Raw genomic sequence first — 15881 nt, forward strand, 5'->3', positions numbered from 1 at the left:
TCAGCGTGCACAATTTTCCTTATTTTCAACTTATGGAAACAGAAAAGTCAAAGTAGTTATGTCACATACATAACCAGAATGGCGTAGACTACGTAAAGTTTTGATATGTGAACCATTTCTTAATTTTGATGAATTAGCTAGACACTTGAAATACATTAACGGAATAAGATCGTGAATGCGATCGGTAAATTCAGTCGGACCGTGTACGTACCGGTTGTTGAAACAGAATTTATATACGATTCGAATTGACTTTTACTAGAAAGAGATGGCAAATCTAATGCGAACAAAACCGCAGCTACCATGTAAACATACTTTGAATGTGTTGATAAATCTTTGACTAGACAACATCGAATGGAGGAAGGAAAGAGAAGAACGAAAAACGTTTTTTTCGCGAACCGAGTGAATGTTTGGTAGCAGAATGAGGGGGAGGGCAGCCTTAGAAAACTGTGCAATCCGTCACCCCAGAAGTAAATCGTGTCAATTCAATTAGAGGGAAGGAAGATATAAGCGTTTGACGGATGACGCAGTATTCCAGGGCCTTCGGCCCGGGTTTTTAGGAGTTGGGGGCGAGAGCAGCCTCAGAAAGCTGTGCAGACCGTCGCCCCCGAAAACCAAAATTTGTTCCTGAAATTTAAACTGTAATTATTAATTGCGCTGCCTCGCCCCGGGTGGGACGAGGGATGGGAAGTGAGGGAACTCCGAAGAGTTGGAATGTTTAACAACTAGAATTTGGAAGTTTCACAACCACGGCTTGACCCACGAGAGGCAACTTTTCGGCGAGAAGGAGCAAGCGCGCGCCCCATCTTGTTGCTGCCTCGTCCCGGGTGGGACGATCCAAACGGTCCGGCCATCGAGAGGCAACTGGCTGACGGTGACGACGAGAAGGCGATGCGCACTTCTTTTGCAGTTCTGGTCTCTGGCCTCTCTCTCCTGCTGCTGCTGCTCTGGGCTGAGCTTTCCTGCTGCTGCTGCCGGTCCGACGTCTGAGACGTGAATGATAGAATGGGCTGAGCGCGCGTTCTTATATATGATTCCGGTCTGCTACTTCCCCTCCTTTTTCGCGACCGACACTCGGTCGCGTTGCTCGGATGATTTTCCCTCAAAATAGGTACTTGACATTCCCGTCCGTGAGTGGGAAGCGCTCATTTTGCTTGCAAAATCTCTGCTTTTTGAAAACATTTTAAAACATTCAATTGTTTCAATAGTAAAACTATTTTGCCAACAATGAAAGTTTTATAGCAAATTGCTGAATAATTTTCGAATCGAATGGAACCAAAATCGTGCCGATTCGATTTGAGGGAAGGAAGATATAAGCGAATGACGGATGACGCAATATTCCAGGGCCTTCGGCCCGGGTTTTTTGGAATGACACCCCAGTACCTTCGACAAAGACGTAAGTCTACGTCAAAAGTGCTACCAACGTAGCCGATATCAACTATGTGAACAATTACAGCAAAATCAATGCTTGATACCATTACAGTAAAAAGAATGCTGGATACCGATGTTCGATTCGGATCTGATTTGTAAAGAAGTAGTACTGCTCAAGTACACTTTCTGTTCAAAGGCAGTGAAATCCTACGTCCGTTTTAGAGAAGATAAAACGATGAAATAATCCACGGCTTACCAACTTGGTTAGAAGATCTCCACTGTAGTCTTTTTCGCAAAAGATGTTTGAAATCTTGCAATCAACTACTCCCCGCAATAAAAAATCCCGAAACATTTCAACGCCTTCTTTTGACGTTTCCCCTCATGTGTCGGATTGTCATCGTTCGCGTGATTGCGTGTGTTTTGGTCTGATTGGCTACTGGAGCTGCATAAGATAACCACTTCTATCGGCAGAAAAAAAGTTATCTCGCTATTTGATTACAAAACTTATCAGGTGTCCGCGCCACTATCGCCAATGTTGCTGCTAGGTCAGCAATGAGTATCGGCAGTGCGCCAGGTGCGAGTGATGGTACAAAGCAATGGTCCTTTCTGTGAAGATTTTCGCCCGAAGAACGTTCTCGTTTGCCCTCGCATTGCTGGTGCTGCTCGGAGCGCTGGTGGCACTTGTCAGTAGTGGAGGTTTGTATCTTGATTGGTATTTTTTGACGCGAAATTAACATTTAATTTTCTTCAGCAAACAATCTTCACGTGTACGATGGCGTTCGCACGCAGGACATTATAGCCGGTGACGTGTTCTTCGAGATTGTTGATCCGCCCGAGCTGGAGTACACGTACCGCATTAGGCCAGCGAAGGACTTTGGGGGTTCGTTCGAGTCGGCGTCGATGAAAATACGCGACGGGAAGCTAGTTCCGGCGGTTCCGTCGGATGCCTGCGAGCCGGAGTTTTTGAACGAGAAAGACCTCAAGGGGAACATTGCGCTGGTGGAGCGGGGGTGAGTTAAGTGCTTTAATTATAGCAACTTGAACTTATATGAGGAACAATTCTCCCCAAAAATCGGAAATGTTATTTGAAACTCGAAAATATTTATCTTGGGAAGGGTTAGTCGAATCGAATAAGTGTTTTTAGCAAAGTTGAGGAAATTCAAGTAAAAGTAGGACAGACTGTTTGTTTAGAAATCCATAATGGCCGAGTTAAACTTTTTTGCTTGATTGTTTCTCAATTATTTAGGGGAAATAGGGGAACTATATCCTTTCTCAGCCTATTTCTATTATCGGCCTATCAGCACTTTGAACATGAATTAAAGCTTTCATAAAGTGTTTTTGACTATTCCAAATTAATAAATAGCTCAAATAAAAGTGAGCAAGCAACTCTCCATTGTTAATACATTTGAAAATGTTGATTTAATAGCGGAAAAAGTGATGAGAATTGGTCGAACTGCTTAGTGTGATTAAAATGGGTATATTTCCCCTATACCCTTTCTAATCAAACACCTATCTTCGTCATATGAGCAACTCTCTACGAAATCGGCCGATTTCGACCATTTTTATTTTTTGTGTTTTTTGATTTGACTCAAACTTTGTGGGGGCCTTCCCTATGACCAAATAAGCTATTTTGTGTCATTAGTTCACCCATACAAGTTTCCATACAATTTTGGCAGCTGTCCATACAAAAATGGTATGTAAATATTCAAACAACTGTAACTTTTGAGTGAATGTTCTGATCAATTTGGTGTCTTCGGCAAAGTTGTAGGTATTGTTGAGGACTTTTGAGAAAAAAATAGGTACACGGAAAATAAAATTTGCAGATTTTTTAATCATTTTTTTTTTGTACTAAAACTCAATTTACCAAATACCAAAATACGTATTTTTTTGATTTTCAAGATTTTTTTTATATGTTTTAGGGGACAAAAATCCGCAACTTTTGAGCTATAGAGAAACATGGTCAAAAAATCTGCCGCCGAGTTATGATTTTTTTTAAAATAGTGATTTTTGTAAAAATCGAGGTTTCATGCAAAAACAAGTTTGACATTATTTTTTAATGCAAAATTGAATTTGCAATCGAAAAGTACTGTACAGATTTTTTGATAAAGGGCTCCGTTTTCAAGATATAGCCACCGAAAGTTTGATTTTAGCGAAATTTTTGCAGTTTTTCAATTTTTAAAAATAGTGACCATGAGTGACCATTTCTAAAAATATTTTTTAGGAAAGTTCAGAAAATTTGCTATAAAATTGTCTAAGAGACATTGAAGATTGGACCTCGGGTTGCTGAGATAGAGCCGCTTAAAAAAAAAAAAAAAACACGAAAATTGAAGTTTTCTAAGTCTCACCAAAACAACCCACCATTTTCTAATGACGATATCTCAGCAACCAATGGTTCGATTTTCAATGTTAATAAATGAAACATTCGTAAAATGTTTCGATCTTTTCGAAATTTTTTTTTTGAAAATTTTAAAATCTAGACTAACATTTTAAAAGGGCCAAACATTGAATATTATCATCATTATATATTACCCTTTATCAAAAAAATTGTAAAGTACTTTTCGATTGCAAATCAATTTTGCGATTGCAATCAATTTTTCGTTAAAAAATAATGTCAAACTTGTTTTTGCATGAAACTTCGATTTTTTCCAAAAATCACTGCTAACAAAAAAAAAAATCATAGCTCGGAGGCAGATTTTTTGACCATGTTTCTCTATAGCTCAAAAGTTGCGGATTTTTGTCCCCTAAAACATATCAAAAAATCTCGAAAATCAAAAAAATACGCATTTTGGGAAATTGAATTTAAAAACTGCAAATTTTTTTCCGTGTACCTATTTTTTTCTCAAAAGTCCTCAACAATACCTACAACTGTGCCGAAGACACCAAATTGATCACAAAATTCACTCAAAAGTTACAGCTGTTTGAATATTTACGTACCATTTTTGTATGGACAGCTGCCAACATTGTATGGAGATTTGTATGGGTGAACCAATGACGCAAAAAAGCTTATTTGGTCATAGGGAAGGCCCCCACAAAGTTTGAGCCAAATCAAAAAATACAAATAAAATCCATTTCCGGTTTAGGTAGAGAATTGCTCATATGGGGAGTTTGATGCTTGATTTAAGCTCCAAAAATACTATTTAGGCTACAAACTTACCAGCAACAGCACCCTCTTGAGTAAGCACGCAAATGTATGCCATTAATTGGCCAAAAAGATCAAATTTAATGCACTTTTGATCATAATTTCTATTTTGCGAGACCATTTCTCTTCATTTTGTTGGCACACACATTCACACGCAAGATGAGAGCTTAACTGCTTAACGTAAGTCGCCATCAATAGCTTTTCACTTGCGCTAACGTTTTCAAAGCGCTTAAGATATGAAATTACTTCCAACTACCAGCATCATGTTCTTTTGAACATTAGTTAGTCACTCACTTGAAAAATAATCCCGAAACATGTAAATAATTGACAAGCGCCATCAAAATAACAAACACGTCAAGTCTTTTGACGTTAGACTTTTTACGACCCATTCCAATCGAAGGCTGAAGAAAACCGAGCAAGAAGCGAAGGCAAATAAAGAACAAAGGGTGGCCACCAACATTACCAGTAGCGCCTGATGGAGTGAGCCAGTGATGCCAGGAAACTTTCTCGATAAACGCTACTTTTCGTGAGTGTTTGCTCGAAAAGAGCGCTGGAAGTAAAAAGAACTAAGCTGAAAATAGAAAAATGGGCGTGGCCCAGTGCATTCTCGTCCGATTACTGTAGAAGGAATAGAATAACTTTTTGGTAAAATTGAAAATAAACAGAAATGTTCACAAAAAGTTGCTTTACTCGTTGGTGTACTTGGTTTTAGTAAATTTCAAGTAACACTCCAGATTATCCAGCATAATTCAAACACGACTGCTAATAAGGCTTAAAATGGGTATATTTCCCCTACGTGGAGTTTCTCAAGAATTCCGAATATTTCAAAACTTTCATTTTTTTCAATTTTTCTTTCTCTTCTTCTCCTCCACCCCCTCACAGCGAATGCTCCTTCCTAACAAAGGCCATCAACGTAGAGCGGGCCGGCGGCCGGGCCGTCATCATCACCGAGATCGACACCCACTCGGACGACTATGACTTTTACATCGAAATGATCCACGACAAAACGGACCGCGAAACGACGATTCCGGCCGCGTTCCTGCTCGGGAAGAACGGCCTCGTGATCCGGAAGACCCTAACGCGGATGAACCGGCGGTACGCCCTGATCAACCTGCCGGTGAATCTGACCTACGTGGCGCCCCACCACATCAACCAGCCGCCGTGGCTGCAGTGGTGAAGAAGAGACTTGAGTGGTGACACGCGTACGCCGAGATATTAAGCGACGAACCCAGAGTGTGATATTTGCTAAACTCTTAGCGATCCCCCCGTAACAGAAGCATTACCAGTGGTATTGAGAAATATGAAAAAGAGAGAGACTAACTTTCTAGTCCCCGTTACAGACTGTCAAGTGTGTGTGTGAAAAGTGTCTTGAAGATTCTGCAATAAACTTGTTCTAAGCGCTCATTGCTCACTTGCAAAAATGTTGGTTTTATTGGGACTCTTGTTTGTTGTTGCCGTAGCAAATGGTGAGTCAGTTCACCGTCTAAACTTTAACCTCGAAGAAGCTCTACATAATGGGAAACCCTTGGACCGCTTCTGGACCAGTACCGGACTGTGTCCGCCGGCGCCGAGGGAACGTGCGGCGGAGTTTTTGCTTTCCGAAGATAGTTTACGCAATTTGGAAATTATTGGCGCGTTGCCAAACCGGGGGATCAAGCACGTGAGGATTCACTGGCTGTTGGAAATGATGCGATTTTCGTAAGTATTTGCATTGAGGAGTTGTGGTTTGTAACCTTGTGGTGTTTAGGATTTAATTTAGACTCAACAGACATCAGTGGTTGCCTCTCACCCAGTCGGCTTGGGTTTGAGCCCAGACGGTTCCGGTGGCATTTTTCGAGACGAGATTTGTCTGACCACGCCTTCCTTCGGATGGGCAAGTAAATGTTGGCCCCGGTCTAACCTAGAGGTTAAGTCTTAGCTCAGTCCAGGTGTAGGAGTCGTCTCCCTGGGTCCTGCCTCGGTGGAGTCGCTGGTAGACAGTTGGAATAACAATCCAAAGGTCGTCAGTTCGAATCCCGGGGTGGATGGAAGCTAAGGTGTAAAAAGAGGTTTGCAATTGCCTCAACAATCAAGCCTTCGGACACTTAGTTTCGAGTAGGAATCTCGCAATCGAGAACGCCAAGGCAATGCTGTAGAGCGAATAATTTGATTTAGATTTTTTGAGACATCAGTATTTCGAAAGCATTATACTCTCGGTGTAATCATTAACCCCGCAATCCAAACTAAGGCTATTCTACTCACGACTGTATAATGTTGTCGAATACATTCCTATAATTTGATTAGATCGAAAATAACACAACTCGACATTATTTAAGTCGATGTCAGTAGATGCTTTAGTTTCTTCAAGATTTGATAAATATTTGAGTGTACAAAAATGACTTATTGGCGGGCATTCAGGGGTTTGTTGCGGTGGGCATACTGAGCCCAAATCCCAAATATGAGCTTGATTAGACGTCACAGGAGCTGGCGCTTTGCATTTGAATTTTAAATAGGATTTAACCCGTAAAAAAGATTTTTTTAAAAATCTAAATTTTTGAGGCACTTTGGCCACTAAAGCGTTTATTTTCAAAATCACTGGCGTGTAGGCCAGATCCTTGCGCATCTAAGTTTGGCATTTTTTTTTCGAAAAATTGGACCCATCAAAATAAATATGCGTCGCACCTCGTGACGCCCAAAATGCCATTTGATTTTGCTGGGGCCAATTTTTCGGCAAATATCCCCACAGACTGTCTGTCTGTGATATCCCCGTGCTCTTTTGTTTACATTTTCTGATTGCCGTTTGCCAAGCTTCCCATACGCCAGTGACAAGATATCGAAAAATGAATCTCGGATTCGTGATCAGGGACAAAAGTTACCCCTTAGAACAAAGTTTCACGCAAATCAAAGAGGAGTCGGGGCAACTGCTGTGTGAGTTGGCGGAGAACCAAATCCAAATCTCCGTCAAGGCAATTTCCCATAAGAATGATATAGCCGTTTGATTTTTCGCATCTGCAGGAAAATCTACATCCTCTACCACATGGTGCTAATATTGTTTTAGCCAAAAGTAGAGAGCCTGGAGCTTATTAGAGAACGGACAACTCAAACCAAAAGTACCAATCGAAGCACGAGAACTGTCAAACGGAGATACCAATCGAGCATAAGACAAAGGATTCTTCTGAAAAAATTAATCATAGTAACATGTTGATGCCTTCATTTCCAAAGAAGAGAAAACAAGTTTCGCAAATATTCCTGAGAAGTTAGATTTTCTGAAACACCATTATCTCCTTTATTTTCAACCAAGTACAAATGACGTGATATAACAACTTTTCAAAAGGGCGAAACCCTCAGATGTAAACAAACTGAGTTTTCATCAGAATCATGTAAAGCGAACAAAACTGTTTATAAAACACCCTCCAACATCTCAAAATTCCGAAACTACGTAGTTTTACAAGCAAAAACAAAAGGACTATACAATAACATCAATAAAAAAAAAATAAAAAAACAAATTGAGTATCCGCCCTTGTGTTTTCACCCAATCACGAGGGGCGAATGTAGTGTTTTCTGCAAGTTCCGACGTAATATAATTTTCGTTATAATTTAGTGAATTTTAACCTGTCAATCCTCAAAATTGATCAAAATGTATGTTTCTGATGTCTCTGACCACAATTCCACAACAAACACAGATTTGTATGATCCTACATAACATTCTAATTTCAATTATTGTAGTATCGGATCTGGTCTGGATTCACAATCTGAACATGAAGGTCCATAATTTACCGGTTCTTGGGACATCCGGGGATTCTGGGTCGAGCAGTTGCAGGACAAAAAGTTAGCGTGGGGAGGTTTAGGAAGAATGCCGTACAAAATCATCGCCTCCGTAACCATTGAAGCTATGCAACGATTGAGAAGGCAGGATGGCGCCGCTGGGTGGCCTAGACGTCAACTGCCTTGTCTTCCACTTCCGGCGGGGACCCGCCAAGGACCGTCACTTCAATGTAGACCAAATCGTCAAACCAACTTGCTACTTACGGTGTATTCTAGCTCAACGAGTCTTGGCCTGAATCGGACTCCTTCTGAAGGCTTTTTAGACTATTTTTTCTTATCACTGAGGTCGCAAATATCACTGTATTATCAAAGAACAAAATACAAAACACAAAAATCAAAATACAAAACACAAAGGGCGAATCGGTTGTTTACTTCTGCTTTGTGGCGTAACCTGACCGATACCGTTGTTTTGGTTGGGTGTGGCGAATACGGTGGACGAAAATGTAGGCACGCTCTTCAAAAGAGCGTAATTTCTTTTTCTTAATTTTTAATAGCAAAAATACCTTAACTATTTTCAAATTGCTCTGTATGGTGAATTTATTGCTATTTTCTATTACGTTTTGACAAAATTGATGGTTTGCATGCAGTTTTGTGGAAATAGGAATTGATCGAAATTGCAAAATTTTGAATGTTGATTTACCCGAAACGGCAGGATTGTAGGTTTCGCCCTTTTGAAATGTTGTTACTGATATTTCGTCCATTTAACCTTGCATCTCTGTGCTTGCATGCTGCGATTTTTTGTCGCACATCCTATCAAAAGAACAATTTTGTATATGGCTTACCATGCAACTCCACCGAATGAGTGATTTCTAATCTAATCTAATCTAATCGAACACAAGCGCAGCCAGTCCAAAGAAAGCATCCTGGAAGAACTTGTGGTAAGATTACGCCTCAAGTTCTTTCTTGTCAATATTAATGATTACAGTACATCCGAGTTACCCCGAAAATGTATAGCAAAAATTAAAACGGCCAGGCTTACTGCGTTGCATTAACCGCAGAGACAGATTCTGTGAACGGATCACATTTCACAGAATCATCAGGGGAGGAAGGATGCGTGGACATACCGTACCAAACGCTCCGAATCAGTTGTGGTGTGGTGTGAAAGTGTAAATTTGGCAGATAATTATATTTAGGGGCAGGGGAGGGGAGGGAGAGGTAATGAGGATAGAAAAAAAGGGAAGGTGGGAACGGGATAATATGGATATATCATTTGATCAATAGAATATTATATAAAATAAGAGAATAATATCATCTATCAAATAATGATAGATAAAATGGATGGATCTCACCAAATCAAGATTTAACAGCTCCAGCAGGGTTTGAACTTATCATCAAATGCCACTTGAATTGTAATTCTTCTAAGACTTCTGGACTTGAACAGGACTACAGTAATGTAGCGGGCAGCAACAATCAAGGTTCCAGCAGCGATCCTGGTACTGCTCGACCGGCAGCAAAGGCATAAGACGCCACAAGTTGGCATTAAGTCTGCTACTGCTGGCCGGATTGGTAGATTAGAACAGGAGCATGATGACCACTTCATAAAGTGCTCCAGCTGTTGCTGATTCTGCCTTCTTGTTCGTGTAATCGTCACCCCATCAACCGCTACCACCATTTAAATTGTACAGGAACTCCGGTTTAAAAATTGAAATCGAACTTTTTTTTAAATACAAATTCCACAAATATGACAGCGGAAAAAATATGCGTCTGTTCTTTTTTTTTTCTTTTTTGTATGCTGCGATTTTGTCGCACATCCTATCAAAAGAACAATTTTGAATATGGCTTACCATGCAACTCCACCGAATGAGTGATTTCGTAAACAAACCATGGAGAAGCATGGTTCATTTGGAATTTTCACTTTCAGCCACTACGACGACAAAAAGACGATCTTTTACGACTTCTCTAAACTAGATGCCTTCCTCGACAAACTGAACGAGTTTGGTCTATATCCGGCCATTGAACTGATGGGCGTCCCCCAGGGCATCTACGAAAGGGAGAGCAAGCGTCGATTCGGTTACTTTTGGGCCGATTTGACGATGCAATTGGCAGCGCGGTATCTTCGTAAGTCTCGTTTAGTTTTGAGTGTCCTTCGAAGATATTTGTTACATTTTTTTCATAGATCGTTACGGAATGAATTACGTTCTGGATTGGAGATTCGAAACTTGGAACGAACCTGACTTGAGAGGCTACAACGTGTTGAACTTCACCACTGAAGGTTGGCAATAATTTAAATTATTCTTTAATGAAGTTATAAGACTTTCCTCCGACAGAATACATCAGCTACGTTCAATCAACCCGTCTGGGACTGGACGCCGCTGGTCGGCTGTTCAACAACCAACTGCACATACCGCTGCGAGGTCCGGCCGGATTGTTCAAAGCGAAATTGCATCACCCGTTCTGTTGGGGGATTTTGGAACTCTGTAACGAACGGCCCCGCAAGTGTCCCTTCGAGGTGTTGAGCTTCCACCGGAAAGGAAGTGGTGCCAGGGCGGACGAAATTCTTGACGGAGGTTTGCAGTTAATGGACCAGATTTGGGAGCGATTTCCTAATTTGAGTGGGTTTAAGGTTTCCAACGAGTAAGTGTCTTGATTTTGTTGTGTTTGGTTAGATGAAAAGTTGATTCTACTTTCAGTGAAGCCGATCCCATCGCGGGCTGGTCAACCCCTCGTGAATTTCAGTCTAACGTCAAGTACGGAGCCATGTTGGTTTCAACAGTCCTCCAACATTGGTCAGCTAAATTTCAGGGTCGTTTCGTCAACTTGGAGTCAATCTCCCACGATAATGCCTTCCTCAGCTATCATCCGTTTGAATTCAATCAGCGCACTCTGTTGGCACGGTTTGAAATGAACGAAACCCACCCCCGAGAGGTTCAATTTGTGGCAAAACCAGTTTATTCGGCGCTAGGAATGTTGGCCAGTTTGGGACCTCTCGCGACAGACGCCACATTCGAAAAAGACAATCTTAGTTACGTAATTTCCTACGATTTAGAACCGTTTTACGCGAGTATTCTTCTCACGCAATCAAACGACACCTTTGAACCACTCAAAAAGAGGACCGCGTTATCGTTGAACATCACACTTCCGACCCTTTCATCAAGCTCGAGAATCGCCTACGTCGTCGAGGGACTTCAAGCCGGATTGAACGATCCGAGTGGCGTATGGAACTATTACGGAAGGCCACCCTATCCGACGAGGGAGCAGTTTGCTGAAATGAGATCTGCTCAGTTTTCTAGTGTGATTGTTGGACCTGGAGCTTTGGAAAGTGGTGTTAAAATGGTCTCGATTGTTCTAAGCTTGCGAATTCCTTGGATAGTGAATGTGCGGTTTTGTAGTGAAAAAACTGAGCCCATAGGGATAGTAAATGTTCGAATCAGGAAAGTAAATAGCAAAGAAGTGGTTATTTTCTGGAATGACGCAGTTAAGCAGATCAGGTTTGTACGAAAATTATAAAAATCATAATCATAACATTAGGCAATTTTTAAATCTAGTTCCAGGTGCATCCTTACATACGAAGTTTGGCATCGAAATAATGAAACTGAATGGGAGCAAATAAACAAGGACAATCATACACCGTTTATGTTTTACCAATTTGTTGCAGCTGAAACAGGTACAACTGGTAAGAAAAAAAAAAGACTAGTAACTCTCTACCAAACCGGAAACGGATTTTATTTGTATTTCTGATTTGGCTCAAACTTTGTGGGGGCCTTCCCTCTGAACAAATAAGCTATTTTGTGTCATTAGTTCACCCATACAAGTCTGCATACAATTTTGACAGCTGTTCATAAAAAAATGGTACGTAAATATTTAGAAAGCTGTAACTTTTAATTGAATTTTCTGATCAATTTGGTGTCTTCGGCAAAGTTGTAGATATTGTTGAGGACTATTGAGAAAAAATAGGTACACGTATTTATTTTTGCCGATTTTATAATGGAGCACTCGCAGTCGAGCAGTTTTTGACAGTTCGCTCCATACGAAATACATTGTAGAAAAAAGCAAAAACTGCTCGAATGGAAGTGCTCCATTATAATTTTTTTCACAAAAACTCAATTTCTCAAAATACGTATTTTTTTATTTTCGAGATTTTTTGATATGTTTTAGGGGACAAAAACCCGCAACTTTTGAGCCATATAGAAGTATGGTCAAAAAATCTGCCGCCAAGTTTAAAAAAAGTGATTTTTGGAAAAAACGAAATTTATAAAAAAAAACTTTAACTCAATCTTTTATGTAAAATTGAAATTGCAATCGAAAAGTACTCTACATTTTTTTATATAGGGCTCCGTTTTCAAGATATAGCCACAGAAAGTTTGATTTTAATGAAATTTTTGCAGTTTTTCGATTTTTAAAAATAGTGACCATGAGTGACCATTTCTAAAAATGTTTTTTTGAAAAGTTCAATTTGCTATGAAATTGTCTAAGAGACATCGAAGATTGGACCTCTGGTTGCTGAGTTACAGCGTAAGCCGCGTAAGAAACAAGAAAATTGAAGTTTTCTACGTTGTTATGGTTTCGTTTGAGCAATCTTCCAAAAATGTATGGACTTTCGTAATTTTTGTTCTCGTGGATCAAACTTACTTTTTGCCCAGGTATTTAAAAACGTGGGTTTTATAGAAAACCTGGATGTCTGAGTATCAAAAGATCGGAAATTTTATGCCCTTTGCGATGCCACATAGGTTGACTTGTGAATTGTGGACCGGTTCGGATTTCGGCGGATTTTCCGGCGACGTAATTCCGGGTTGGTACGAAATTCCAACGAAAAATCTATTCTATCGATACAAAAACCCCCAAAACGGTGTTATACCCACTCCAAAATGTTTATTAAGCAATTCTATGGTAATATATTGACATTTAGTTGAATTAAATGTTTGCAAAATTAAGTTTAGATAAGTTTTATATAGCATTTCCAGAGTTATATAAACTTTTATACTAAGTAGTTAGTAAACTTTATATTCAATCCAAATTATTTTTTTAATCAGTCAAGGATGCCTATTTGGAGTTGAAAAACTGGATTTATGGTGATTTGTCAACAAATAACATTGTTTATGTTAATTTTTCGAATGGTGTACAAACTTTTTTTGCACCTTTTTTGTTTTCGTAATAATATTTGTTATATAACTTTTTATAGAAATCATCTTTTCATGAGCTTTTTGTAGCAAAATGTTTGCATAAGTTTCTGAACAAAACGTAGTACCAGGTTCCTGTCAAACTTTAAATTTTTTACAAGTTTCATCACAAAATGTGCATAGTGCCCAAGGGGTGTAAATACTTTTTTTTACATACTGTATATCTCTGCTCATATTGAACCAAAAAAGATATTTTTTTATGAAAATTGTTCAGAAAACTGTTCTCTACAATGTGATTGATTCGATTTTTTTTTAAATGTCATAGTGTAATATGGCAGAAGATTGAAAAAATAATGTAGGGAACTGATGTGTATCAAACCCTATTTGAGTCGTTGCTGTAACGTTGACAGTGCATTGTAAGTCAACGCCTTAAGCTGTCAGGAAGTAGTAGTTATACCAACGTTAACAATTGTAAAACTACCTTATAAAAGCGCCCTGCGCTAGTAGCTCGTCCTCTTTCGTCAACGGACCCTGGACGAGTCGGGTCAACCGAGAAGTCGTCGGAAATACAACCCTGGTAAAGTAAGTCTACAAACTGTGTTTCATTCCCTCGTATCACAAAACAGCAGGAACTTTTTGGGTAATGAATAGCTTTTAAATGAAAAAACCCTAAGTTTAGCAATGTTTTAAGCTCGAATTTGTATCCGGGAAATCTGTTGCTGTATTTTCATGACAAATTGTACAAAGAAACGATTTTTATTCGGTCGTTTTGAGGTTTACAGCTTGGATTATGGGGTTATTTCAAAGAAAGCTAGAAATCTGGTAAATTTGGGATGAAAACTGTTTATTTGAGAAGAAATATGTCATTAAGAGTATCTTCAGGCACAGTCATAAGAAATTTGATGAATATGAACATGAACTCATCGATTTCCAATGACTTTTCTGAAGAAAAATCCTATGAAATCGAAAAAATATTTCGCCGGAACCCGCAAAATGTCGGGAAAGAGCCTTTTTTCATGGTGCCAAATATCAGACTTGCCGAATTTTTTTTCTTAAGTTTGTTCTAGAAAACACACCGTGATATACTTTGATTCATTGAGAGTATGGTGCTAAATTGCAGCGACCTTAAAACTGAGCAAGAAACATGTTTTAGTCCGCTTTTGAACAAGCTGAACAACATCAATTTATTTGTTTCAAAATTCGGAATACATTTATTGTTAAATTATCTATATTTACATTAATGCATGTTACATTTAACAATTAAACTGGAAATGACTCTTTATCGAGCCAATGTCAAGTATGACACGTGCCTGCTTCCTGTTAATTCCAGTGCACTTTCCCAATATTTAAAACAAAGTCACCTTTCAAGCCTCTTTTAATATGCCATCCAAAATTACACGGGGCGCACGTGATGATCAGTCCATTAATTTACGTCCCATTAGCACACACTTTGCCGCGGTCATTTTCGTGTGATCATCTGCGGTGCGGCCACACAACTTGTGATCTTTTAATAAATACATGATGAATGCACATTTGTCCACCCCCGCAGGTGGTGGGTGGAATCCCCATTAAAAGCTCATGTTTTAATATTTCTTTCTCGCTTTTATCTGTCTGTCTCTGTTTTTTTCTCTCTCTCTCTCTCTCTCTCTCTCTCTCTCTCTCTCCCCAAACACAGGAGGACATTACCGGGTGCGTTCGGTTGATTTGTTTGGACGCGATGGCGCTTTTTCGAAAACTCATTATTATGATGGCTGATTTTTAATTATTTCGGACTTTTAATTTTGCCACTGCGTACTGAATTAATTAGGCCTGTGGATTGTGCGGAACGACGACCGGCTCTGGTGTGGTGCTGTTGATGAAGTTGGACACAGGTTCTTGGAATGGGGATGTTTGCGCTGGTGGTTTCATAAAAAAAATAAAATAAAAATACCTAGGGTTTCGTGAGGATTTTAATTGAATAGTTTTGGATGGCAGAGTTAACCGCACCACTGTGTTTATTTATTTTTAATTCTGTTAGCCTCTTCTGGTAACGAGTTGTGGTGACAAAGTGATAGCTTGTGGTGATGGTGCGGGAAATTATGTGTTTGACGTCGGCTGCAGTGACTGAAGAATAATTTGTAAATACAGGGTGACCAGAGTTTAAGACAACTTTTCATTATTTTAATCATAGAACATTATAATTTATAGAAATAAAAAAAAATAATCCAAACAGCTGTTGCATTTTGTATCTATGTTCTTAAAAAGAAAGGAGACATTCATAACACCCATCCATCCCGAGCAGGGGTAAATAACATAGGAATACCAAATTTTGATATTACTTGGGCAAATAACAGAGACCAAAATGTGCCCTTGGTTGCCCAGTAATCGATGGTAAAATCTTGCATGAGGAAGACTACAACAATACCAAAACATGTTTTTTCAAGGGTAACATAATACCACCACACACCACACATTGCTTTAGTATGTACCAAAACTTGGTATTGTCATGGTTTTATTTTTTGGTATACCCACGC

General features: G+C 39.5%; 2 protein-coding genes across 4 annotated transcripts; both read left to right on the top strand.

Annotated features, from left to right (window-relative positions):
• The first annotated feature begins 1762 nt into the window (after positions 1 to 1762).
• LOC6047673 (PRADC1-like protein) lies at positions 1763 to 5928 on the top strand. Its single transcript, XM_001864669.2, has 3 exons — positions 1763 to 2064; positions 2120 to 2378; positions 5390 to 5928. The coding sequence occupies exons 1-3, from the start codon at positions 1965 to 1967 to the stop codon at positions 5682 to 5684; spliced, it is 654 nt and encodes a 217-aa protein (XP_001864704.1). The 5' UTR covers positions 1763 to 1964; the 3' UTR covers positions 5685 to 5928.
• LOC6047672 (alpha-L-iduronidase) lies at positions 5903 to 15361 on the top strand. 3 transcript variants are annotated; one of them, XM_038254634.1, is made up of 7 exons: positions 5903 to 6205; positions 10173 to 10369; positions 10428 to 10523; positions 10579 to 10885; positions 10942 to 11739; positions 11797 to 11924; positions 15044 to 15361. In XM_038254634.1, exons 1-7 carry the CDS (start codon positions 5928 to 5930, stop codon positions 15121 to 15123), a joined length of 1884 nt encoding a protein of 627 aa, XP_038110562.1. In that variant the 5' UTR covers positions 5903 to 5927; the 3' UTR covers positions 15124 to 15361. The 3 variants fall into 3 exon arrangements, with proteins under 3 accessions (XP_038110562.1, XP_038110563.1, XP_038110564.1); XM_038254635.1 differs by having other exon boundaries at positions 11797 to 11915; XM_038254636.1 differs by lacking the exons at positions 11797 to 11924; positions 15044 to 15361 and having other exon boundaries at positions 10947 to 11118.
• Positions 15362 to 15881: the final 520 nt, after the last annotated feature.

Source organism: Culex quinquefasciatus, chromosome 2 (genome assembly GCF_015732765.1).
Source record: "Culex quinquefasciatus strain JHB chromosome 2, VPISU_Cqui_1.0_pri_paternal, whole genome shotgun sequence".
NCBI classification, from domain to species: domain Eukaryota; kingdom Metazoa; phylum Arthropoda; class Insecta; order Diptera; family Culicidae; genus Culex; species Culex quinquefasciatus.

Bases quoted from the DNA above. Each gene is read 5' to 3' on its own strand.
- LOC6047672 (XM_038254634.1), top strand. From the start codon at position 5,928: ATGTTGGTTTTATTGGGACTCTTGTTTGTTGTTGCCGTAGCAAATGGT. The intron at 10,524-10,578 runs GTTGGCAATAAT...TTCCTCCGACAG, and splicing joins GTTGAACTTCACCACTGAAG to AATACATCAGCTACGTTCAA. The intron at 11,925-15,043 runs GTAAGAAAAAAA...CCCCAAACACAG, and splicing joins AGCTGAAACAGGTACAACTG to GAGGACATTACCGGGTGCGT.
- LOC6047673 (XM_001864669.2), top strand. From the start codon at position 1,965: ATGGTCCTTTCTGTGAAGATTTTCGCCCGAAGAACGTTCTCGTTTGCC. The intron at 2,065-2,119 runs GTTTGTATCTTG...AATTTTCTTCAG, and splicing joins GGCACTTGTCAGTAGTGGAG to CAAACAATCTTCACGTGTAC. The intron at 2,379-5,389 runs GTGAGTTAAGTG...ACCCCCTCACAG, and splicing joins ATTGCGCTGGTGGAGCGGGG to CGAATGCTCCTTCCTAACAA.